General features: G+C 34.0%; 1 protein-coding gene across 1 annotated transcript in view; it reads right to left on the reverse strand.

The window, feature by feature from the left end:
- The window catches only part of LOC129220552 (myelin regulatory factor-like), a 73,084-nt gene extending 47,930 nt beyond the window's left edge, over positions 1–25,154 (reverse strand). Inside the window, exons 1-6 of the mRNA XM_054854983.1 lie at positions 25,123–25,154; positions 15,980–16,084; positions 12,477–12,755; positions 3,324–3,388; positions 1,759–1,980; positions 258–453 (exon numbers count right to left, since the gene is read on the reverse strand). Of these exons, the coding sequence (XP_054710958.1) occupies positions 258–453; positions 1,759–1,980; positions 3,324–3,388; positions 12,477–12,755; positions 15,980–16,084; positions 25,123–25,154 (899 nt within the window). The remainder of the gene's footprint in view (positions 1–257; positions 454–1,758; positions 1,981–3,323; positions 3,389–12,476; positions 12,756–15,979; positions 16,085–25,122) is intronic.
- Between the last annotated feature and the right edge of the window lie 1,268 nt (positions 25,155–26,422).

Below are 26,422 nucleotides of genomic sequence, written 5' to 3' on the forward strand. Positions count from 1 at the left end.
ATGTACCTTGATTCAATAATAGGTTTTTTGGTTTAACCCGTACTTTCAGTCATTCGAGCCACCTAGATCCCCTATTAGTCCAGGGAAAGAAAGGGAATTAAATTTGGATTCGAAATCAATAAATTTTTACGTTTTTTCAATTTTTCGAGACGCGTTATTTCTGTTACTGGGGTACATTGTGACGTCACGACGTCGGTATTTATAGCCACACTCACTCAAGTTGAATCAGGCAAGTCAAAGGCTGATAAATTTCTTACCCAGCATAGATGTGGCCAAGATGCGCTCCATTGGGAGCAACCAACTGTTGATGTAAGGAGTTCCCGACGAACGGAGACATCATGGACTGTGGAATCTGTGTCAACAGTTGGCCTGCTAGAGACTGCGTTGAACCTGGAGCAATCACAGGCATCGAAGTTGAATGAGCGGAGTGAATGGGTAATGGACTTCCTGGCACTGGCTATAGGAAATATTACAGTGTTACACCTTTTTTTAAAGAAAATAAAGCTATTTCGAAGAAATGTCTTTAAGAAATTCCTTTGTTTTACAAAATTAATATATTTTTTTTCTTTTTTTTAGTAGCTGAACTACATTTGAATATAATCATATTCTACATGTCTACATCCAAAAAGTGGTTTGTTCCAAAGTCAACTTTTGCGTTCATGGACATTGACGAAATGATATCGCCCCCCCCCTCCTTTTTCCTTTTTAAATGTATTTGCTACCTACAGTGCCAATATTCGACCGTTTAGGTTTTTACTTTTCCGTGTTAGCTGCGAAGTATGACTTACGTTGAGAAACAAGACTCATGTTGGGAAGTATTAGTTGTGTTTCTCTCATACTAAAAACCGATAAAAATTATAAACTTTTATTGATAACCTAACAATATTATTGCATAACAAATAGAAGGAAGTTCTGTTTTTTTTTCTTTCTTTCATTTTGTAAAATAATTTGATAGTAAACTAGTTACTTAAAACGGCAAATAAATACGACATTATCGTAAGCAAACACCGAGCAATTCCGTTACGGCATCCAGAGCGCAAAAATATTTTTAGTTACTATGCAGTGTGAAGATCTATTCAACTTCTCTGTAAGGTTTATGTCTAAAGTTCTAATGCGACAAGCATATCAGCTCTCCATATTGATAAGCCAAAAACCTTCAAACCCCAATCTGTGGAGTCGTCAATGAGTTGTTCGGATGAACTTGCAGTTCAACCTAAGCTACAAGATGGGAAGGAAATTTGTAGCTTAAGATATTGAATGATTAGAAAACAATCTTTTTTCAGTTGTATAGAAGGTTCGCAAACTGCTATGAACTACTAACAGGGGTAAAACGAACTTAAATTTTTGGGAGAGCGGAAATTCTCAATCCGCCGAATGGAACTCCAAATTTCGCCGAATGATGATAATTTTGTGGAATGAGACTACAAAATTTTCCCGAATGGAACTCCGAATTTCGTGAAATGATGATATTTTTGCCGAAACGTCAGACAAAATTTGCGGACTAAGGAATTTTTTGCCAGGTCACAATGACACTCGCGTGACTTCTCAACGGTGTGCCCCTCACCACTAATACTCCAAAGACTATCAGAGATACAACGGACTACGACAAAAACACGCACGGATAGTCAGGAGTTCCATCTTGCAAAAGAAACATAACGGATATCGATCTTTTAATCAAAGTTTACTCACTTAAACAAATGCATGCCAAACAAACAAAGAAACACTATTGGAGAATCATGTTTGTTACCGAGTGATGACGAATGTGATGAGGTGAAGATGATGACGACGTGGGTGACGTGGACGAAGAAATGGACGCTTCAGGAATGTGCTTCAGAGGCAAGGAATGGCAGTAACCGAGGTAGGGATGCTTCATGCCGTTGCTGAGGGTAGCAGAGGGGTGGACGGACATTTCGGTGGACAGATGATGAAGATGGTGATGACGATGGAGGATGTCGATGGACGGACACCTTAGCTTCGGGTCTGAAAAATGAAAATTCAGAGTTGTCTTATGTTTTTACGACAAGTCTGTCTCTGATTTGATAAGACCTGACCTTGAAGGAGTTCATTTTCTCTTTGGAAGTACAAGCGGTAAGAGCGAGATTGATATGTTTTTACAGAGTTTGGTTACCTTCTTAGGATGTTATTGTCTAGAAAATCTTGCTTTGTTAATTTTTTCTTGTTTTTACCTTGCATGCTACTGTAACCGGTTTCCCCCCTTTTTTTTTCTTTTTTCGAATGAGCTTTATCTTTGATGTTTTTGTCAAATCATCGATGTATGCCGGTCGATGTTTTTCCTAATATCGATGTTTTGGGCTCAATATTTTTTCTATGTTAATGAACCAAAAATATCTTTAAAGATGCGAATGAGTTTAACAGTAATATTAACTAGTTAATCCAAGTACTATTACATCGGAAAGAGTTTTCTATTGAAGTAGATTTATATTGCAGAAAAGTTGACAATCCCTATTTCCAGTTCACTGATAAAAATAATATTGAGTGTTTCCAAAGTTTTCCCCAAATATAAACGTGACTTTTTTTTTAATTATAGTTTTCTTCTAAGATATACGTGAACCTATTTTATTGCCCGGCGCTCTTAATAAACCGTTGATATAAAAAACTATAATTTTGCATGAAATATGTACTTGGTATGCATTTCATGTCGCTATAAATACTTATAATCTTTGAATATATAATTGGAGTTTTAAATATAATTTGTACAATTCCTTCATTGCCATACCGTTGGAAATAAGTATACTTGAAGAATCATTTATTATGCATCATAATTCGTTTTCTCTTCTTCGCTTTCTTTTTCTTTATTTTTCGTAGATGCATGGGTGAACTTAAAAAATGTTTACAAATTTCTCTAACTGGTTCGCTTTAGTTATTTAATATCTTACTTTCAGTTTTTGTACCATTCAGAAGGAAACTTAAAAGACATTACGAAATTATTCAATCCGTAACCATATTTTGTAGCCTCTATTGCACCTCAAAGAACCGATTTTCCGCTCTAGGGTGAAGAGCTCCACCTGTTAGGCACCTTTGGTTTTTACAGTACATTTCCAATTTTTTTAAAAAAAAAAAGAAGAAAAGAAGAAAAATGAAAAGAAAATGAAGTCGTTCACCGAATATTGTTCAAACAAGGAAAAAAAATCTTTTGGGAGAATGAAATGAGAAGAGCGTAAAATGTTTTTTGTATCTCCCTTATTATTTTTTTTTTCAAAGAAAGGTTTTATCTCGGGTTTTTACGCTAAGCGCTTTTTATCATCAAATATCACTTTAAAAACCTCGTTTTGAAAGAAGTAGAAGAATTTTCTTAAACGTACCTTCATTCGGAGGAGAAAAAGGTGGCTCTGACCCAGAGTCCGGTGGGCTGTCTGGGAGATGATGTCTGCAAGTCAAAAATATAAATTTATTAGTAAAGCACGGCGTTGCTTGTGACAAGATTTTGACGAATAATGTGTCAGAGTGAAAAAGTTTAATAGGAAAAAAATTCTGAAGAGGGCTCGTGCAAAAGCAAAATATTTTGTATATGTTCTTTTGAATAAAGAACTAAAATAGTAAACGATTATAATATTCCTTATTTTTAAAATTTTCGAAATTTTAGCTTCCGGATTCAAAGTTGAACTAATCTACTCTGTAAAGAAATTAAGAAACGTTCCTGGAAAAAAGTAGGCGGCTGATAAGCCTAATTTCTCATATCAGGGAAGAAAAACGGAAAGTTTCCTCGCTAAAACTAATTAACTCTCCTGAAATTCACATGCCCTTCCCTATAAAAGTCATTCATGATTTTAGAATGAAGCAGAAATCTTTCTAGAAAACTTAGATGTGCTTATAGTAAGAGCTTGATACCTTCCTCAGGACATTTCAGCAAAAATTGTCAAAGCTTAGGCAGAACTACAAGCGATTATCAAATGTCTTGTCTACAATTCTTGCAAAGCTACAGTATACAGAGACTGCAGTTCACCCTCCTCCAATAACTTTTGCTTTAGATTGTATAATAAACTGTGTGCTGTGTTGGTAATTTTTTCTGTAAAATAAAAATAGAAATCTGACATTGAAGTTTTTACAGATTGGTGTTCAGAAATGGCTGTTCGACAATTTCTGTTGAAGTCGAATGCAATAAAAACATGAAGTGGGGCAAATTCCATCTGTTTGGTTTGAAATTAGCTTAAATGACTGTATACTCCCTATAAGAAGGGCTGCGGAGCCGGAGGGAAAATGGATGAAACATGCTCCGACTCCCTTATCCCAAAGTCGGCTCCACACCAACTCTGATTCCACAGCACTGCAGAGTTGAGGACTCTGAGGGGAAAATGACCGACTCTAACGTCTACTCTTATAATTTTAAAACCTTCGACTCCAAACTCCGACTACTTTACTTCAAAGTCAGTCCGACTCCAACTCTGATTTCGCTACACTGGCAGAGTTGCGGACTCTGAGTGTAAATGTCCGACTTCAACACCAATTCTTATAATTTTAAAACCTTCGACTCCCAACTCCGTTTCCTTTACCCCAAAATCAGTTCGATTCCCACTCCACGATTCTGACTCCGACTACGCAGCCATGCCTCGAAGGTCTAAAGTCGTAACACTACTCCTAATTTGAAGAATATATAATATGAATAGTAAACTATTATTAAGTGCTCCCACGAAAATCCATTTCCCTAACAATATACATCTAAAACAGTAGGAAATACAACGTTCTTAAAGACACAAAGGTATTTATTCATTTTGTATATACACAGGGTTTCCGAGATCCAAGGTGGGTCCTTTCTAATTTGGTCGCCGAGTCCGCTCTTCTACAAAACATAAAAAAATAACTACACTGATTTCAAGCCGGGCTTCTAATTTCCAAGTAGACTGACATTGAAGTGGGCTCTCGACGTCGGCTCTGTTAGTTTACTAATACATTTAACACGACACTGCTATTTTTTTTTATCTTGGCAATTCAAGGATATTGGAAGTGGTTCCATATCTTTTTGGTTGGTTGATTCTATAAGTTTTAATAGCGCAAGAGTCGTAATAGGCTATACTGCGCCAAACGATAGTTAGGAAGTTTTAAAAGAGTGAAAAAATGCTAAAAGTGTAAAAGCACTTGAACTATAAGGGACATAAAACTTCTGGAATTTAGAAAATAATTGCCGAAATAAACACAAGGACGAAGTTTTCAATTTTGAAAAGGCATTCAAAAGAATAAACTGGAAAACAATTTTAGAAAAAAAAAATCCATATATGTAGCAAAACAAAGACCGGACAAAGGCAACAACAAAGGGACAAACAGTAAATTAAGGACGAAAAGTCAATATCTTGAAGGAAGAGGAACAATTGGGAATGTGGATTGTCCCCCAGAAGTTCCTTTGAAATTTTAGCTTGATCTGTAGAACAGCTTGATGCCAAAAAAAAAAAAAAAAAAAAAAAAAAAAAAAAATGGAATAAAAAAATCCGAGTAGTTAGCCTTTTTTTTAATGCATGGATAATTCGCCCGCGTATAACCAGTTCACTGCAATTTAAATTTTAACAATTGTAGGTTAACGAAATACAGGCATAACGTGGAGTATTTGATAAGAGAATAATTTAGTGTAGCCATAACATTCCTCAAGTAGTAGTAGCAGGAATTTAATTTCCTTACATTCTGGCTTCACCCTCTCCCCCCCCCAAGATGAAATTATAAAAAGAAATGAATAAAATCAAGATATTGTTATATGTTACATCTAAATTTAGTTAGCTTTGAAAGTCGTTTTGAAATAATCTTCTTTGGAATCATTTAGCTTAAAATGAAAACGCTTTTTATTCCAAAATACCTTTATACACTGGTGGACGATTGCTAAGGTCGGATGGCAATATCAGCGTTAGCAATTACAAAATGGAAGGCAAGGAAATATGGAAATTAGCATAAGTTTGGGACACAGTAAGACGTGTTGTGAGTATGCGAATTTTAGACTCACAAAGTTTGCTGTTCACGTGATAGGGCTGATAAGCGATATAAAGGATTGGGCGCGTGATGACCATTGCTGTTCAAAAGCAAAGTTTGACGGAAAGAACCATTTGATGAACTTGCATTTTTCAGTATGTCTTCCCGACGTCCCTTAAATGATTTTATATGTGGCCGCGTGGTTGGCAACATCGAAGACGAGCAGAAAGAATTAGATGTTGCCAGGGAGTTTGATGTGAGCCAAAGGGTTGTTTTGAGAGTTTGGAAATCATTTCAAACAAATGGAATGTATAGCAGATGTCACGAGGGAGGTCGTGTACCCAATATGACGTCAGCAGAAGATTGGTACTTAGTGCTAGCAACGAAAAGAAACCAGCGCAACACAGCTACTGAGTTAGCAAAGCAGCTTCGTGCTGCTACAAGCAAGCAAATATCCCGAAAAACTGTAACCAGACGTTTGACTGCAGTAATATTAGACACCCGTCAGCTTGTTTTGTACATCCCATTGTCTACAAGTCAGCGTTCTGCTTGTTTGTAATGATGTCTTCAGCATCGCATTTGGAGAGAAGTCGACTGGGCTTGTGTAATATTCTCAGACTAGTCGACCCGTGCGGAACTCCGCACTGTACTTTGAATTGTTTCATAAGGCATTTCGCTCTTTAAAAATTTCAAAGAAAGAATATTATGAAGAAAAACCGAAAAAAGTAAGCGCACAAGAAATGGCATGTAATTTGAAGACATCAGTAACAAAACCTCGTTAAATACAACATTGTGATAACTTGATCATCGCTCACCTTTTGGTTGTACTTATTTTCAATGCAAATATAAATATCATTAAAAGTGTGGCTGAGTGACTGGTGAAAAAAGCAGTAATTTTTGCGTGTGAAAAAATAGGTTGTGGCAAATACAGTTCTGCCCATGTGAGCATCTGACGGAAAAAAAAAGAAACATTAAAGATATATTTATTGGCACGGATTTGAACTGGCGCCATTCTGATTAACAATTTTTTTTTTTTTTTTCAGCCGAAAGCAGAGGAGTAGAAAATGATTTCTTACTAATGAAGTTGATAATATTTTAATGTTTTATATCGTATTCGAATAAATAATTAAAGATTTACTATGTGTGAAACTCGTAGTTTTAATTTGGAGTAGTATTTTTTCATTTGTACAAAAGTTCGAACACTGCTATTAGAAAAATCTACATTTTAACACACAATGAAAATGTTTTTCTGCACAAAAAGGAATCCCTTGAGGTATATCTAATACTTTTTTTATGCTAACATTATGCTTAGTGGTCTTGAACACCCGTCTATTAACAGTTCACCTTATCTGAATGATGACTGTAGCCTGCATAAATTAGTCAAAACACCAAGCAGCATTCCCACTGCATTTTTTTTATTACGTGTGTTATCTGTTGTATGTTATGAGTACATGTAATGCATAATGTTAATGTAAATTTGCTATTATCTTGGACAGCCCGAGCTAGCCCGAAATTCAGATACTTTATAGCCGAACGCTATACCGAAAAAACTTATTAATTTAACCGAACCACTAAGTCCAGTGCTTTTAAACTTTGTTTGTTTCTTTGTTTTTTTTTTTAAAGAAAACACAGGTATTTTTTTTTCTTGCCAAAAGCGACACAAAGAATTGGAAAATTGTATTAGAACTTTGCTTTAAAAAAAATTGCATAAGAAGTACATGCTGCATTAAAGATTTGCAACAGCAAGGGGCGTGTCCGAAAACTTGAGTTTTAGATCGAAAGTCTATTTTCGTTATTACCCGGCCTGATAAGTTTTTAAATGGGGGGGGGGGGGGATTTCTTCAAGGAGATAAGAAAGATCTCGCATACTGACAGAAAAATAATCCACGGAAATAATAGTATATAAGATAAGATATTGAAGAGAAGTGTTTTTATTTTTGAAAATTTTTACAATTTGTTGTCGCAGGCTGCTTGAACCGTTATGGCATAGATGGCAGCACGTGTTCATCATTTAACAGCACGGTTAAAATACAAAATATTTTGAACTAAGTTCTTTTTTAAGCGTAGCTTTTCGAATGTAGTAAAAATGTGATAATAGGCTATTTGGTTTTTTTGCAAAAAGAAGAAAAAATATATATATTACACTTCAAATTGAGGTAGTAATTTTTTTATTTGTACAAAGAATCAAAAACTCATTTGAAGAAAATCTATATTTCAATATACGATTTATTATATTTTTCTGAACAAAAAACAATTCCATTGTAGTCTGAAATCTTAAACCTGATACTTATATTTTCGCTTACATTATGCTTTAATTTTCTTACCGGAGCCGAAGCCTCAAAAAAAAAAACCTTAAAATTAAGAATCATTTTAGCTCCATATTGCATCAAGTTTTCATAATCGCAAGGCGCGTTTCCATCTCCTCTATTTCCTCATACTTGTTATTCAGTGTTCACGTAATGCGCGAAATTTCTCTAATTCTTCGATGCAGATTGGCACGAACATGGGGCCCGAACACGCATTCTCCTGGTTACCAGTCGAACGCTCTGCCGATCAAGCCATTTAGCTCTGTCGGTTACAGTGCAAGTTAAAGTTATAAATTTAACCCAAAACCTCATTCTGGTTCTTTAAAACAGGTTTTTTGCCCGAAAAAAAACGATTTTTAGACCGTGGGTCTATTTTTCGTCAGTAGCCTGCACGATAAGCTTTAAAATAAGTTGTAAGTCAAAGAAATCGATCAAGAGTTGAGGAAAATCTCGCTTAGGAACCAAAAACAGGTTACAGAAATAATTCATAAGGATAAGATATTGAAGAGAAATGTTTGTATTTTTGAAAATTTTTACAATTTGTTACCGCAGGCTGCTTGAACCGTTATAACTTAGATGGCAGCACGTGTTCATCATTTAACAGCACGGTTAAAATACAAAATAAATTGAACTATGCTCTTTTTTTAAGCGTAGCTTTTCAAATGTAGTAAAAATGTGATAAGCTTTTTTTTTTGCAAAAAAAAAAAAAAAAAAAAAAAGAAAAGAAAAAATACGTTTTTTACCCATCAAATTGAGGTAGTAATTTTTTTATTTGTACAAAGAGTCAAAAACTCATTAGAAGAATATATATATATTTCAATATACGATTTATTATTTTTTTCTGAACAAAAAACAATTCTATTGTAGTCTGAAATCTTAAACCTGTTACTTATATTTTCACTTACATTATGCTTTAATTTTCTTACCAGAGCCAAAGTTAAAAAAAAAAAAAAAAAAAAACCTACAATTCAGAGGTACTTTAGCACAAAACCACATCAAGTTTTCACAACAGCAAAGTGCGTTTCCTACTCATTTATTCTATTCTCTCATATTTGTTATTCACCTAATTAAGTATTCAGGGAATACACGATAGTTCTCTAATTTTTTGATGCAGATTGTCCGGACGTGGGCGCCGAACACACAATCTCCTGGTTACGAGGAGTACGCTCTGCCGATCAAGCTATTCAGCTCTGTCGGTCATAATGCAAGTTAAAGTTATAAGTTTAACCAAAAATCTCATTCTGGTTCTTTAAAGCAGGTTTTTTCGGCTCAAAAAACAATTTTTCGACCGTGGGTCTATTTTTCGTCAGTAGCCAGCACCATAAGCTTTAAAATAAGGTGTAAATCAAAGAAATCGATCAGGAATTAAGGAAAATCTGGCGTAGAAATCAAAAACAGGCTACAGAAATAATATATAAGGATTAAAGCAGGTTCAGTCGGTTGTCTAATTGTGGACGAAAACTAACCTGGCATTAGAGGTACAGCATTCAATCCGGCAAACATAAAAGAAAAGGACTAGTATCCTACAAGTTGTGTTATGGTATGGGTAGGATTGTGATCAATAGCCTACGTCGCTTGTGTGCTTCCAAACAAGACTATGAGGGCTTGTGATACAATAATGTGGTTCTACTGATTCATGTTCACGTGTTCTTTGGTGTTTTGGGCGATAAAATCGTTTTTGTAGGTAGCAACGTAACATGTCATGAACAATCGCCGTTCAGGGGTGTATAGCTCACTCAAAATATCCAACCCATCGGATGGCCAGTCCATTCTATAGATCTGAATCATATTAAAAAATTTTTGGCATGCTTTGGGGAGCAGTCTTGTTGGTCGACAACGCCCTCCAATAAGCAAGGACACCCTTATCCGTTACTGACAGAAGAATGGGATAAATTACCCCAACAGCAGCTGGATAATGTTGGGTAAAGCATCACTTGATGTGCAGAAGCTTGCATCGCTCTCCATGGTAGCCATATCCTACATTGACATCTTACGCCGGAACGCCTGAAGGCGGGTAATTACATTTATTCACTTTTATGTATTCAGCCTAAACTGCCCGTTTCGTGCTTTGAATACTTTTCAACGCCTTCTGGATTTTAGAGCTCAATAAATTATCGTCATTACAATGTTCTAGAGCGCTGTCATTAGTTTATTTCACTTGGCATCGAATTACACTTACTTTTTCACTCTCTATATAGACCATTGGAATCCGTCCTTAGCAATTGTCCACCAGTGTACCTTTTGCACTTAAGAGCATATTTTGCTGCACGAAGTGCAAAATTTCTGAATCATCTCCAACGTTTTCCCATACATAATTCAAACTTCGATGCGCAAAACGATTCAAAAGCTACTTACCGAAGAATTTTTAAAATACATTTAATCTGCAGAATATGATGCGCAGCATCCAGTCTTCATTTAAAAAAACAATCAATATTGGATTTTTCTTTGTTATTGGCAACTGTTTCGTAAGAGATAAGAGTATTTTCGTGTTTGTTAAAACAGAGGACTCATCTTGTATACGCTAAAGGTATGCACAGCTGATAATTGCTCTACTAAATCTTACTTCTTCTCTGCTAAATGTGAATTGTTTAAAATAACTGAATAGCGTTTGCGCAGAGGAATACATTAAAATTCAACTATTTGTAAAAAAAAAAAAAAAAAGTGAAATGAGATTGGTCAAAGATAAATAAATAAAAGAATCCTCGTGAATTAACCTAAGATCTTAAATGTTGGCGGTTCTAAGTGCCTTTTAACATGGCTTCCGTGTGATGAAAGCACCTAAAACACTGGCGAACAATATGGTCTTCGTATTATTTTGCATGGAAGTTTATGAATTTTAGAGAAACAATTTATTTTTGTTTATTTAGCATAGTAACAACAACTAGATGCTAAAATAAATAAAAATTCTCAAATAAAGAATTACATGCAATTTATTAAACTTTAAATTTCAAATATATAGGCATTTTACTTGAAATTGGAACAATAGTAGCACAAAGGGAAATAAAAATAGGAAACTTCAAGACTATTCCAAAGAAGTAAACTAAATAATGTCAAGAATTATTGATAGACACTATCTGGTTGCGTTTTTTTTTTTTTTTTTTTTTTTCAAATTAGACACTTAGAAATACTTATGTAGTAACGAAATATAATGGTTAAAAAAGTTAAAACAAACTATTAATAAGAGATCGCTTGTGTTTTTATGTCCAAAACACTGAAAGTAGTAGTCGTCAATTCGCACTTATTGCGATAGCGGCAAAACCGTAATAGTCACCTCAAAGTTACAATAATTTTACTGCGAGTCGCAATTGTCACAATCTCAAAGAAATTGAATCGTGACGTCTCACAGCAAACGCGAAATGGCTGCCCGGTGGTGTGATTGTTTCGTGAGTCGTGACATCGTCAAGCTGCCGTCGTCAACTGACCGCAGATGCAGTTGTAATATGGGAAGCAACGTCACTTTGTGACGTTGCAGTGACACTTCATTGGTACATCCCAACAATTCAGAACTGTATTTTTCTACTTTAAATTTGGCAGATTCAAGCAAAAAAAAAAAAAGATTTTTTTACCCAATTAAAGAAAAAAAAATTCCAAAATAGACTGCAGACAGCAGAGACTTCTCAAGAAATTTCGACGGACGTCACCAGCTACCAGGAACGGATCCAGAAATTTTTGTTCGGGGGGGGGGGGGGCCAAATTTCAATGGCCAGCATTGTACCTCCAACAACAACAACAAAAAAAACAGTTAACAAGGGTGCCCCTCACCTTCCCCCAAGGGGGATGTCCCAACGCCTTATATGCTATGGAGCCCCCCCCCCCCGAATGATATAAAAAGTAAACCACATCTGTGGTAGGTACGGAGACCCTGGGGAGGAATGTAATGTAATGTGCTTCTGAGAAAGTTAAACAATACGATTAAAAGGAATCATGAAATTATAAAATATTAACTGTTTCACGCAGATAAGAAGTGATTTTGTTTTCAATTAAGTTGAGCAATGCAATGAAAAAGAATCACTGGAGTTAAATCAAAGATTGTAAATGGTTACATACAGTAAGAAGCGATGTGATTTCAATTAAGTTAAACCATAAAATGAAAAAAAAAAATCAGAAGTTACAAAGATAAAACAACTTTCATTTAGCTAGGTAGCAGCGTGCCTTAACGGATGAAAATGAAATATTCAATGGGAGAAAAAAAAATCACTATTTTCTTGATAGATAAGTAACTAAATTCTAAACTAATGAATCAACGAAAATATCACTTACGGTTTGGTGAAGGTTGAACTGACATCGGTGGAATTATTTCGGGTATGTCTGTTGTAACCCTTCTGCTGTGGAACCGTGGTAGGCGAATGGACGGAATCGATGGCGGTCTGCGCGACGCAAGCGGCGGCGATGCTGTGGCCGTGCCCTTCCGGTCCCTCGGCCGCAGCGTGGATGCTGTCTTTCGGCAGGCTTTGACTGTTGATTCGGACATATAACGATTTTTCTGCACTTTCCGCTAGTTTCAAGTCGCTGGACGAAACCAGGGCGTCATGGAAATAGCTAAAAGACAGGTATTTAATGCGATTAAATATCGATTCATCAAGTACTCTTTTCTGTGGAAAAAGTTCGTGTATTGTTGTGTTTTTGACTTTCTTGTAGGTTATTATACGGACAATTCGAATATGCAATTTATTCAGCTTCTGTTTCAATTTTATAGAAAAGTGGAATGAGTGTTTCGATTATATTTATTTGATCGTTCAGTGTTTTCTTATTCTTGTTAGTGTTTGATTCGTTGCTTGTTCGTTTCGGCTATATAACTTAAGCATTTAATATGATTCGTAAATGTGAGACATTTTATTAATACCAATCACAAATGTAACTTTAAGCGTAAAATAATGCACTCGTAAACATAATTTATGTTTTTTATGAACCGATTTAAATTTCAATTTTATTGCAAAATATATTTTTTAAATTCTAATTATACTAGAAGACCAGTGAGTACCTCCTGCCCTTCTCCCCTCCCTCCCGTGAATGTAAAGCTTTCATTTTTATTTTAAAGTAGAATCCGCTGAATGGAATACAGTCAATGCCCCATACTTTGGACAGTTTTGAACTTTTACCTTTAGTACCATATTAATCCTATGTTTTCCGTTCGAACGGAGCATTCTATTTTTAGGATGTGCTTTAGTACTTCACCTCAAGACAAGGTATAGATGTGTAGGTATGTCGCTTTGACAAAAAAAAAAGTTCATTGTCCCAAGTTGAACACCCTCCTTCCTAACTTGAGATATTTATTACTTTGATCTTTCTTTCATATATTCAGCATTAGATAATAGTTTGAGACACCAACTATCATTTTAAAGAAGTTTTTTTTACAACCCAACAAAGAAAGAAATATGATTAGAATGATATAATATAATCTTGAAAACTTTCAATGATTTCAGAATGTACACTTGCCCCTGAAAACATTGAATGTCTCCCCAGCCGTTTTAATTCTTTTGAATGTAATTTTTCCCTCTATATTTGAAAGTATAAAAGTAATTATTGAACCTAAATAATTATTAACACAGCTTATTTTTAGCTCTCCATGTTCCTTATTTCACATCTTTTCATTCATTTTTATTCCTTTATAATACGTGAAATTCACGACAAACAAATTAGCCTCATCTATACTTTAATTGAGACTCATTTTCATTAGTAGAGCTAATGTATGTAATATTTTGGCAAAGCATCTTTTGCTCATCAATCGATTGATTTTTTTTTTAACAATGACATCTGTTCTGTCTTGAAATGGTATGACACATTTATTGTCATCAGAATAGCCTTCAATTTATAAAATTTTGTATCTGTACGATCTTGTTTTAATACAATTATACACTTTATTTCCTCGATATTTCTTATGGACACTTTTTATATCTTAGCATCCTAACTTGGAACAGCGTCCCAAGTTTTAAGCATATTTGCAATTTCTCAAATTTATGCATAAATGAGTTCAATTAAATTAGTTGGGTGGAAATGAATTTGGCCAAATAAAGCACAAGTGCATAGCCGAGATGAATTGTGAAAAAAAAATCAAACTAATGCTGCTCAATTAGCGTAGGTAATCAAAGTAGTTTCCTTTCTTAAAAATCGTACATTTTTTCGAAATTTTCAAAATCATAGAAATTATCCATGAAACTGATACAACAAATTTCAACTCAGATAGCCTCATAAAATAACTTATTCTGTAACACCATTTATTTCTTACTGGTGAAATACCAACAGGTGTACCAGCCCTCAAAACTAAATTCGGAAATATGTCCCAAGTTGAGGTACTGTCCCAAGTATAGGCACTTGACTGTAGCCATTTTTTCATGAAAAAATATTTTAATAAGCGGGATATTCCATTAACCGGGCTCAAAACAGTGCATTACATTGGTTTGATGCATTGAAAATGTATTATATTAAGCGGGATATTCTTTTAACCGATATTCTAATAAGCGGGATCGACTGTATTTTATTTTTTTCAAACAAAGTTTCAAAAGAATTTTCTGAGATTAATGTGCAGTGACTTCTTTCTACAGCATTTCCAAAAAAGAAAAGACTAGAACAGGCTATCTTTGTCCACTGGTTGGGAATGTTGATTCTCACTGCATTTGTACATTTTTTTTTTCATTTCAGCCCATCAAAACACCCGACGCAGATTCGTAATAGTTCTTCAATTGTTTAAAAACAAATGACGCATATCAATCAAAATGTTTTGACTGGTTTTGTGCCAAATGCTAATTTTCAACAACGTTGCGAATTTTGGAAAAGGAATTTGTTCTTAAGTTTTCATTTATTGGTAGGTCTACCCCAGTTGCTCCCAGCCTTTGGGATCCCATCCTCTGCCTGCCCTTCCTTCTTCCGTAAAAAAAAAAGCCACAGGTTGGCACTAGTGAATATCGACATTAGTAAAAATATAAATATCAGATTTTAATTTTAAATAAAATAACATGCATGAAATACACCGCCAGCTCAGTCATTTCCAGCCGAGGACTGCAGTTTCGTGCTTATTAGCACTCATTAGCCCGGCATAGGAAAGTGACCGAGCTGGAGTCTCCAGTTACTAAAGGTGCACAACTAGACTACGTAGACCCACTAGGAGTCTACGTACCAAATTTCAACTTTCTTGGATATACCGCTCTTGAGTTATGCGACATATGCATACAAACGTCACGAGAAAACTCGTAGTATTTAACTTGGGAATCGTCAAATCGGATATTTCGCTGGTCTATACGTTTTTAAGCACTTACCCACGTGTGGTCGAGTCGAAAAAAAAAAAAAAAAACTCAACATTCATTCGGGGGTGAGTAAAATGGAAATTAAGGTCGATTTTTGAGTGTAATTTTTTTCGCGAATACAATACTTCAGTTTTTGTAAAAAGAAGTAAAAAGCAAAAAAAAAAAAAGCAGTGTCTGAATTGAGGGTTTAATACTGATATTTTCACACAGTCATTAATATTTTTTATAGATAAATCTTTTTTCAGAATTAGTAAACATCTTTTTAACTGAGCAGTAAGTTACCGTCCTTGACCTAGTGCCTCTCCCCAGTTAAGGGTTAAAAAGTTGAACGGTTAAATCGTTCAAATGTGGAAAATTTAATAATAAAACTACTGACACAGAAATAAGATTAATTAAAAAATATATCACTAGTTGAGGGTCAAAAAATTGAATTTTTAAGTGTCTCAAATGTGGAAAATTCAATAAAATTATTAGCATAGAAACACGATTAATTCTAAAAAATCAGTAGAAATGTTAACTTACATGTTGCTTTCGCTGTCGTCATTAATGTATTCTTCCAATTGGCTAAAATCAAAAGTTTCACTGTCAATACCGCCAAGGTCACCACGGCCTAAAACAAAAAGCAATCTAATAAGTAAACGTACTTTTTAACTTGATATAAATTTGCCATAGCGTTTCTATAAAACTAGTGATGAAATTGTATCTTAGGGCTAGTTCATACATGATGTCATGAACTTTGAGGGGAAGAGGGGGTTTGAGGAATTGTGACAGTTTGTGACAAAGGTGAGGGAAAGGGTAACAAGAAGGGTGACGTCATGCTTTTTTTTTTGCAAGACTACGTTTCTGAAAAATAGCTTGACATGTGACAAGGGCACAGGACGGGGATAAGGCGAAGTGTGACCCTTTGTGTCAAAGGGAGGAGGGGCTTGAAAATGTTGAAAAAAAAGTGTGGTATTGCCTATGGACAGCCCTTTAACTGAAAAGTGAAATATAATTTTGGGTGATCATATGAGTTTCAGATTTGAAAAATACAAAAAAAAAAAAAAAAAAAATTGTTTCAATTTGCTGTATCGTTTTAAGATGTTCTTGAGTCTTTGTTTCGTTTTGGCTAACAATTTGTTTAAAATGGGGGGAGGGGGGGGGTCCTGATATTTTTTTTCATTTTTATAGCCATGAAACATGAGATTTATGAAAGATTATTCTGAATCTTGGAAGCACTTTTCTGCGATACGAACTGTAATCTGAACTTAAAAAACCTTCCCCTAAATTCTAAAAATATACAGGCCTCCCTCGAATAACACGGTACTTGTACAACAAGGGTTTCGATATTGCACGGTACGTAATTTGCGATTACTATAGCACAGTTTCGATATTACACGGTACGAAACTTGAATTTAATGCTTCACGGTTTTGATATAACATGAAATTTAAAAGATGGAATTTCATTTTTTCTTATACACAGTTAAAAAATTTATGATAATAACTCTAATAAGTTTTTAATTCATTTGTATGAAACTTATTCGAAATTTTCTTCGACTCGAAAGTTTAGTTTCTCTTATAACACTAATTACTAACTTTTATGTACTTTATTTTTCTCATCAGAGTTCTAAAAACAAAACGATTAAAACTATTTCGTTTCCAATGCAGTGTAAGAATATAACAATAGGATTAAACTAAGCTAAATTTGCAAACGATAAATAAAAAAAAGTAGTCGAAACAAAGTATGAAATAAAATTAATGGAATAATTCTACTTATTTTATTTTATACTTGTGGTACCCGAACGGCTTTGCCCGTAGTAAAAAATTAAATGGTCATTTGTTTCGCTTGTATATTTACAAATAATGGATGACGAATTTCTCGCCAATATGCCATGTTAATTTGCTCGCCCATGTTATGGTAATTTACTCGTCTATGTTGGTAATTCGCTCGGTAAAGTGGGCTTAAAATTGGAATAGGAAAAGAAGAAAATCGAATTTTCGAAAAATCGCTTCTAGGTGCTCACTCCTTGCTACGAACATATTTTGTGCCAAACTTCATGAAAATCGACAAAACGGTCTAGGCGCTATGAGCGTAACAGACATCCAGACAGAGATTCAGAGAGACAGAGATCCAGACTTTCAGCGTTATTATTAGTAAAGAAGATTTTGTTTCGTTGTTTTTGCTCAGACAAACTTGATTGCTGTAGAAAAGCTCAGATTTTTTTCTGATAGAATGTGCTTTGTTCTTAGTCAAGAAATTTAATGATGTTTTTTTCTTGTTGTTCGTCATAGTTTTAATTTGAAGTATGTAAAATAATTAAGTTGTATCGTTTATAGCAACTTTAATTTTGGATCAGTGGGCCGTTGTGTGTTTTGTTTGCCAGTTTTCGTTTGTATGTTCTATTTAACTGAAATTTTAGCGACTATAAAATTTGCATCTTAAGACTTGGTTTCGATATAACATCCTTTGATTCACATTATTTCTAAGTCACGTACGATACGGTTTCAATGTAACACGAAACACGATTTCGATACAACACGATACATATTGACCTGATTTTTACTGTGTACATGATTAATTATTTTAAAAAATAAGTAAAAAAGTTGTTTATAAAAAAGTCTCGTATAACACGGTTTTGTTACCACACGGAACGAATTAACCGTGTTATACGAGGTATACCTGTATATGTTTTCGAAACCGGAAGGTTCATTCTGAATTTCAAACAACTTGCTTGGCGTGTGCAAACAAATTAAAAAAGTATTGTTAGTTATGACTTGAAGGCAAGGCGTCTGGCACGTAGTCCTTCATAGTTTGAGGGTCAGAGGTCCCTTTGATAGTTGATAGTTATGACTTCCATTGAGTATAAAGAGGTAAAATAATGACAAAATGTGAAAAAGTATGTAAAGATTTGGAAAATGTGCAAAGATAATGTAAAAGATTACCTTTTGACTGTACCATTGAAAAAAAAAATCACTTTGAGTTTCTTTTACTGGTTTAAGTTTAAATTTGTTTGATACTTTCCATTCTTTTATGTTTAAAAACTCAAATAATCCTTAAATAGTCCTTAAAACTTGTTTTTTACCCCTTTTTTGAGTCCAAAGTGTTTTTGAAAAAGAAATTTGAAAAATGCTTTTTCAACATTAAATTTTCTTTAAAAATACTTGTTAAGCGTAAACAAAATTCGAATAAATAGATTGATTAAAATAATAGAGATTTCAGCCATTGTGAACAATCTTCACTTTTTCTAGACTACTAACAAGCGCTTTTAAAAGTCTATTCTTATTTGAAACTAGTCGTATTTATTTTTCGTAAATCTATTCGTATTTATTTTCTTAAAAAATGAATTTGGTTATAAAAACTACAGGCATCTCCTCTGTAAAATGCAAGGCGCTCTTTTTTAACGTATAGAAATTGATGAAACAGGTGCCGCTACCGAATCATCTCTTTTTATAACTTCAAAGTAAAATCTCGAAATTTTCATTGCAATTAGAGGAGTGTGGGGCAACGCGAAATAGCTGGGCAAAGCGAAGTGGTGAAATATTTACTCTGATTTCAGCGATAGCTAGTTAATCATATTTTAACTATGTGGTAACACATGTAGTCTACACCAGTCAAGAAAAAATTACCTCTGAAAATCAAAGAATATGATAATACTAGCAATTTTCAAAAAAAAAAAAAAAAAAACTTTCGTGTTATTAACATTTAAATATTAATTGAGACCTACTAATATTTAGCGCAGTATTTATTTATTTAATATTAAGCTTATTTGCAATTTTAATACTTTGTGTAGTTAGTCAAGGGCATGTGGGGCAAAGTGAAATATAGTTCATTTCATTTACTTCTTCAATCTTTTATAAAAACACTCATGTATTCATGTATTAATTATTTCATTTACATTCCTTCATTATACATAATGCCCTTATTTATTCATTCATTCACATCTTTTCTTATTCATTCACTATTTTTCTAACTGATTTATTTTTCTCATTTGTTAATTTATTTATTTATTTGTTTATTGTTTCATTTACTTTTCATTCATTTATTCATTCTTTTATTTATTCATTTATTTGATCAAAAATATCTTTTATAATTGAATAGGAAATATTTCATTAGAAGTAAATTTTATTTTTCACTTTCAATCATGGAAATAAAAAAAATATTAAATAAAAACAAAAAAACCCGACTGTGTAAAAACCAAAAAAAAAAAAGTATAAGCCCAGTAGTTTAGAATGTTATTAAGTACTACTGAATAACTACACCATTGAAACAGTTTTATAATCGTACACAGGTGAGACAAATCATAAATTCAAAAGCAGAATAGAAAGATCAACAGTCGGGGACCATTCCTTTCTGAATCAAGGAAACCCGTACAATTTCAATGGACCCCGACTGTTGATGCTTCTATGATGCTTTTGAATTTATGATTTGTCTTATGTGTGTACGATTATAAAACTATTTCAATGGTGTAGTTATTCAGTAGTACTTAATAACATTCTAAACTACTGAGCATATACATTTTTCTTTTTATTTTTTTTTTCTTTTTAGTTTTTTTTTTTTTTTTGGTTTTTACGCAGTCGGATTTTTTTTTGTTTTTATTTAATAATTTTTCATTTTACACTTTTTAGTTAATTTTTAATGACTTAGTTATTGTGATTATGATACGGTACATTTCGCAATCTTGTCATTTCATTGAGGGAGTTAGCTTCGTGAGGTTTATTAAGTAACTTGCGGTGGTCTAAACTACTGATAATTAGTCCCTCTGGGGACCTAACTCGGCTTAAAGCTACATGGGCTTGACCTTCAGCAAAAAAGTGCGAACTTAAGTCCACCACAGCCCAGCTATATGAACAGCCTGTATAACTCATGATGACGCGAGCAAGGAAACGTCGTCAGTCAAATCTTTCTCGCAAAACTAAAATGCCTTTCAAGAAAGTACACGTCATGAAACTCAGTCCCCTGAATCACGACAAAAACAACTGCAACATGTTAGAGATGAAAATCGAATCAGTAGTCTTTATTTCTTTTGGTGCTTATTGCACGGGTTTATTTTGATGAGGACTACAATCTGAGTGACTTGCCTTCGTTACGCATGATATATTTTTTATTACAGTACAGAATACATATAAAGAAAACATGAAAGAATTTGCATCAGAAAGAGAAGAAAGTACATCCGGAGCGAGGGTGTCTTGACCCACCGCCTCAAGTGGGAGAAGCAATCGCCTATACCTCTCGGCCACTGAGGATCCAATTAGTAGACTTAGTAAACAAAAAATTCAGACAGTAAAAGCTACCTGCATTTGTCGCACGCTGTGTTACACGCAAGTAGCGTGCGACAAGATCCTGAACTGACAAAATGGCAATTGGTTGTTAATATAGTGAGTTTTGATTACTGTCATGTGATTAATGACATTCCCAAGGTTATGACAAATCGATTGACATAAGAATTACCACCTTCTTATCCTCTTTTACGTCGCGCACGCGGGTAAAAACATACATACATAGACTTATTAACACATTACCCTCCTTTGCGTCGCACACGCGCTGTCGGGTAAAAAGAAGTGAAAACATTTCACCTTTTTTTTGGAGGATACAAATTTGCTGACAAAAATAAAAACTAATATTTCAATGCAAGTTTTACTTTGTAATTTATTGTTCTTTCTCTATGCATCGTAATTTTCAGAAAAAATTTCCGACATGTTAATTTTGATAAAAGTAAGTTATCTTAACTATTTCACTTTGCCCCACATTCCCGTACTATTCATTAAAAGTATTTTACGTGACAGTTTTCATGTCAAACTATTGTCTATAAGGTGACGGAGTTACAAAGGATTTCAAGTAGTTCGTTTAGAATTAAATAAACTCACTGTCTGCAATTTTATTGCATATTTGTGCATTTATAGCTTTGTTTTTGTTACTGTTACTTCCGGTATTTATTACAAGTATGTGGGGTAAAGTGTGAGGCAAAGTTAAATAGTAAATGCTGAGACAAAGTTAAATGACAAAATATTTAGTGTCGCCTGTCGAACAATATATGTATCGAACTGTGTTCTTAACCAAATAACTGATTCTAGTCAAAACGGAATCGGTCTGAAGATCAAGCAAAGTAATAATACAAATCATATTCCAAATTTGATACACATATTGTAAATTTTGTAATGAAAAATAATTTTTGTTAATACAAACTGATAAGGTTTTCTCAGTTAACATTTTAAGTATTAATTTAGATTTACTGATACTAGCACAGGGAAGTATTTACTTAACATTTGGCATGATTTGATTTTAAATGTTTCATTCGAATTTTTTAAGTGCATGCGGGGCGAAGTGAAATAGTTTATGAACTTCTTTCCTTTAGTAAACCACTTACGTATTTTAAAGTAAGAAAAACAACGTTAAAAAAGCAATTTATTAATTAATTAATTCACTTACATTCCGTAATTAGTTAATTCACTTATTTATTTACTCATTCCATAATTTATTCAATCATTTATTTTTTTAATTCAACCATTTATTTTTTCTCGTACATTAATTAAATGTATTTATTAATTCGTTTATTATGTGATTATTTATTTATTTATATTTTCATTCGTTTATTACCCGACTGCGCGTGCGCTACGCAAAGGAGGGTAATGTGTTTATCAGTCTATGCATGTATGTCCGTTTCTATGTGGCGTTCTACAGGCTAAAAGCCTTGGCCAATTTTGGTAATTCTTACGTCAATCGATTTGTCTTAACCTTGGGAGTGTCACTAAACACATGACAGTAATCAAAAGTACCATTTCAAAAACCGGTTGCCATTTTGTCAGTTCGGGATCGGCGCACGTTGGGTGTTGCACACTGTGTCGCACACTATCTGCGTGTGACAAATGCAGGTAGTTTTCGCTGCCTGAATTTTTTTGTTAACTAAGTCTACTAATTGGGGTCTTAATGGCCGAGTGATCTAAGCGATTGCTTCTCCCATTTGAGGCGGTGGGTCAAGACACCCTCGCTCCGGATGTACTTTCCTCTCTTTCTGATGTAAATTCTTTCATGTGTTCTTTATATGTATTCTGTACTGTAATAAAAAATATATCATGCGTAACGAAGGCAAGACACTCAGATTGTAGTCCTCATCAAAATAAACCCGTGCAATAACCATCATAAAAGAAAGAAAGTCTACTAATTCGATTTTCATCTCTAACATGTTGCAATTGTTTTTGCTTTGATTCAAAGGACTGAGTTTCGCGACGTGTACTTTCTTGAAAGGCTTTTTTAGTTTTGCAAGGAAGATTTGATTGACGGGGGGGGGGGGGGGGGGGGGGGTCGGACGTTTCCGATTTCGCGTCATCATGAGTTATACAGGCTGTTTATATAGCTGTGCTGTGGTTGACTTAAGTTCGCGCATTTTTGCCGAAGGTCAAGCACATGTAGCTTTAAGCCGATTTAGGTCCCTAGATGGACTAATTATCAGTAGTTTAGACCACCTCAACTTACTTAATAAACCTTACGATACAAACAAACTCTCTCAATGAAATGACAAGGTTGCGAAATATACCGTTTTATAATCATAATAACTAAGTCGATGAAAGTTAATTAAAAAATTATTAAATAAAAACAAAAAACCCGACTGCGTAAAAACCAAAATAACTAAAAAGGAAAATGTATAAACCCAGTAATTTAGAATGTATTAAGTACTACTGAATAACTACTCCGTTGAAATAGTTTTATAACCGTACACAGATAAGATAATTCATAAATTCAAAAGCAGAATAGAAGGATCATCAACCGGGGTCCATTCAAATTTTACGGGGTTCCTTGAATCAGAAAGGAATGGGTTCCGACTGTTGATCCTTCTATTCTGCTTTTGAATTTATGAATTGTCTTATCTGTGTATGGTTATAAAACTATTTCAACGGAGTAGTTATTCAGTATTAATACGTTCTAAACTACTGGGCTTATACATTTTCCTTTTTAGTTATTTTGGTTTCTACGCAGTCAAGTTTTTTGGTTTTATTTAATAATTTTTTTTAGTCATTAATTTGAGGAAAAATATTTTTATTAAACAAATAGATAATATGTATTTCATTTGAAAAATATTTCATTTTTCACTTTGCCCCATAAAAAAAAGAAATAAAACTTTTCCATTTTCTTTTTCTTTGGGTATCATTTTGCTGCCAAAAACAGTTTACTTTGAAAAAGGTAAATTATCATAACTTTTCAAATTTGCCCTCATTCCCTTCATTTACTCGTTAAATTCTTCAGTGTTCCCCACTTCAAACACTGTAAAAGAATTCCGAACGTTACTGAGTATTTCCGTGTTACGTTTCGGGATTTCAATAGTTTTTATCCATTTCCTGGAAAAATCAAGTATCATTGTGAAAAAGTTTCCGGAATTACTACGAATTGCACGAATGCACACTTTTCACTGTTGTGAGAAATATTTTTAGCTCCCAGTTTAAAGAATTTATAAAGTGTATCAACTTCTGTTCGACTGCGACCCGTTCAGACTAATTAAGCTCCCAAAGGGAGCGAATAAGTCCTCGGACTAAGTAGTATTGCAAGATCTGCAGATGAGTAAAATTCTTTATTCTTAGTTGCAATTCTGTCTTAGCTTTGGCCATGTGTGCAATACTGCCGTGCTAAGCGCAAAAGTCGCATCTGCAGCTGAGGTCAAACCAAAAAACTGCGATTTAAAGTTTTACGCCTCCATGTATTTGATCCAGATTTCACTTTTTTAGATTTTTTTAAAAAATAGTTCCAATTTACAAATGACAATAAAACATTGCATAGGGGTAAAACATGTTATAAAGAACCAAGATAATTTCAGGAAGGTTCCTAATTTTTGCAAGATATGTTTCTATCAGAAAATGGCGCCCATTATTTTCCAGGAACGTTTCTGAATCGTTGTTACAGTGTAATCACATTTAGAAACCGTCAGCTTTCTATCATGTATTTTCTTTTAGAAGAGATGGACCTAGAAATAAAATTTAAGTCACTTTTTCTGATGGGTAGTTGCAGTTACAATCACATAACTCCTGTTTTTTTCTGAATGTATTTGCGCAATTGTGTCATACTAAAATGAATTAACTAAACTTAAAAAAAATTAAATGGATTAAAACTTGCTTCCTATTACTTAAAATGCCAAATCATACATTTTGATTCTATATCGGGGGAAAAAACAACGAAAAAAAAAAAAAAAAAACTTTGCCAACGATGGGAAATTTTATACTATGTAATTATCTTTAGGAAAAGCAACACTGCCCAATCTTACAAACCCTGTACTCTATTCCAGAAAGCAGCGTGTGTGAGGCATGCTTTGATTTTTATAAAATCGATAAAGAAATTAGTTTTTAGGCAGATAATCACTCACGATTGCCCTCTTTCCGTCGTTCTCACAGATTTTTTGCAACAACTGATGCTGTTTCTTTATTTACTTAGCCGATGTAAGTCCTTCTTAAACGTTAGTATTCTGCGAGGGATAACATTCTACGATAGTATGAAAATCACGCAGGATAAAAAAGAGTAAATTTTTGTGATTTATTCGACAGAAGAAAAAAAATCTGAACAAAACCAATGCACGCGTTTGTACGCAACATAAGCAAATAAACTAAAAATTGAGCATCTGCTCACGCATCTGGCAATAGCACAACTTTTGTAATGAGGCGACACGCGATCACGTGATCCTCGCTGACCAACCATCCTCGATTACCCACAATCACCCGCAAGCTTCGTGGCCGCCATTGTGATGAGGGCAAAACTTAGATACACGCAATATTGTCAATATGTTTTCTATCTTTTGTTGTTCTCATAATTTCCGAGTAGCACGCGTTTTATTAAAGGCTTTTGCATGTTTTTCTGCATTTCGTATCACTGACAAAAGTAAATCCAAAAGTGAACGATAATGCTTTAGACTTGTTCTTCAGCTTAAAGAAATTATGGAATCAAAAGATGCATCAATTTTACATGGCAGTGGTCACTAACTTATTATGTGTTTCGATTCGAACGCATTAAAAATACATAGAAGTACTTTAAACTGATGGATAGGGCACTTTTTCGAGCTATATTAAAGAGGGTTATGGCTAACTACTTCTTTCTTTGAATGTGAATGAATTAGAAGCACATAATGATGTTCCGTCTTCAAATTATCTTAACACATGCAATGAAAAACATTCATCATGCAAAAGTGCTGAAGAAAACCGAAACTAACGATCCAGTTTTTTCAGGAAAACAAAAATAATTGTTTTCATTTTGATATTGATATTATTCTCAATAGAATTGCGTTTTAAAGATATTACGTATCTTTAATTTATGTAGAAAATTTTCAACCAGTTGTAAGCACATTGAAATATATTATTGAAAACTTCAGTCTCAGTTTTATATTTGTTAATAAGAATTACTAGAAATAGAAGGCAGTTTTATTAAGAAAACGCAAATTAAAATATTTTATGTTGATATTCAATTCATTTTTATTAATTTTTAATCACAATGTTTTGATACCTCCAAATGTGTACGCTTTGAGATTTCTTGTTTCCTTCAAAGAGATCGTAGCAGAAATAGCAAAAACCATCTAGTCCATCCTAATTAAACTTTTCCTCACTGTAAAACATTACACCATCCAACTTTTTACCCATAACAACACATTTTTCGTGCGCTCAACCCTTTGTCTCTTATGAACGTTTTAAAGAGCTGGCATGACATTAGTTTCACATCATGAAACTTTTTGTAAAAGATGTTGAATAGTTCGAAAACTGCATCGTAACTTGAACTCCCATCTAATACCTGTTGTTTTTGGAGGAATGTCCTGCCTTTTCGTCTTTTGGAACCGGATTTTTTGAGAAAGCTCTAAATCTCTGTCGATCTCTGTCAAGTCAAATTTGTTGCAATTGACGTACTGTATGTCGTGAAATTTTTCAAGCAACCCCTTTCCTTTTCTCAAATTCTTTAAGTTTTGTACCTAGCGGGATGACTGTAAAAGTAATATATGACTTCTCCAATCGCTTACTAATCAT

Source organism: Uloborus diversus, chromosome 4, assembly GCF_026930045.1.
Source record: "Uloborus diversus isolate 005 chromosome 4, Udiv.v.3.1, whole genome shotgun sequence".
NCBI classification, from domain to species: domain Eukaryota; kingdom Metazoa; phylum Arthropoda; class Arachnida; order Araneae; family Uloboridae; genus Uloborus; species Uloborus diversus.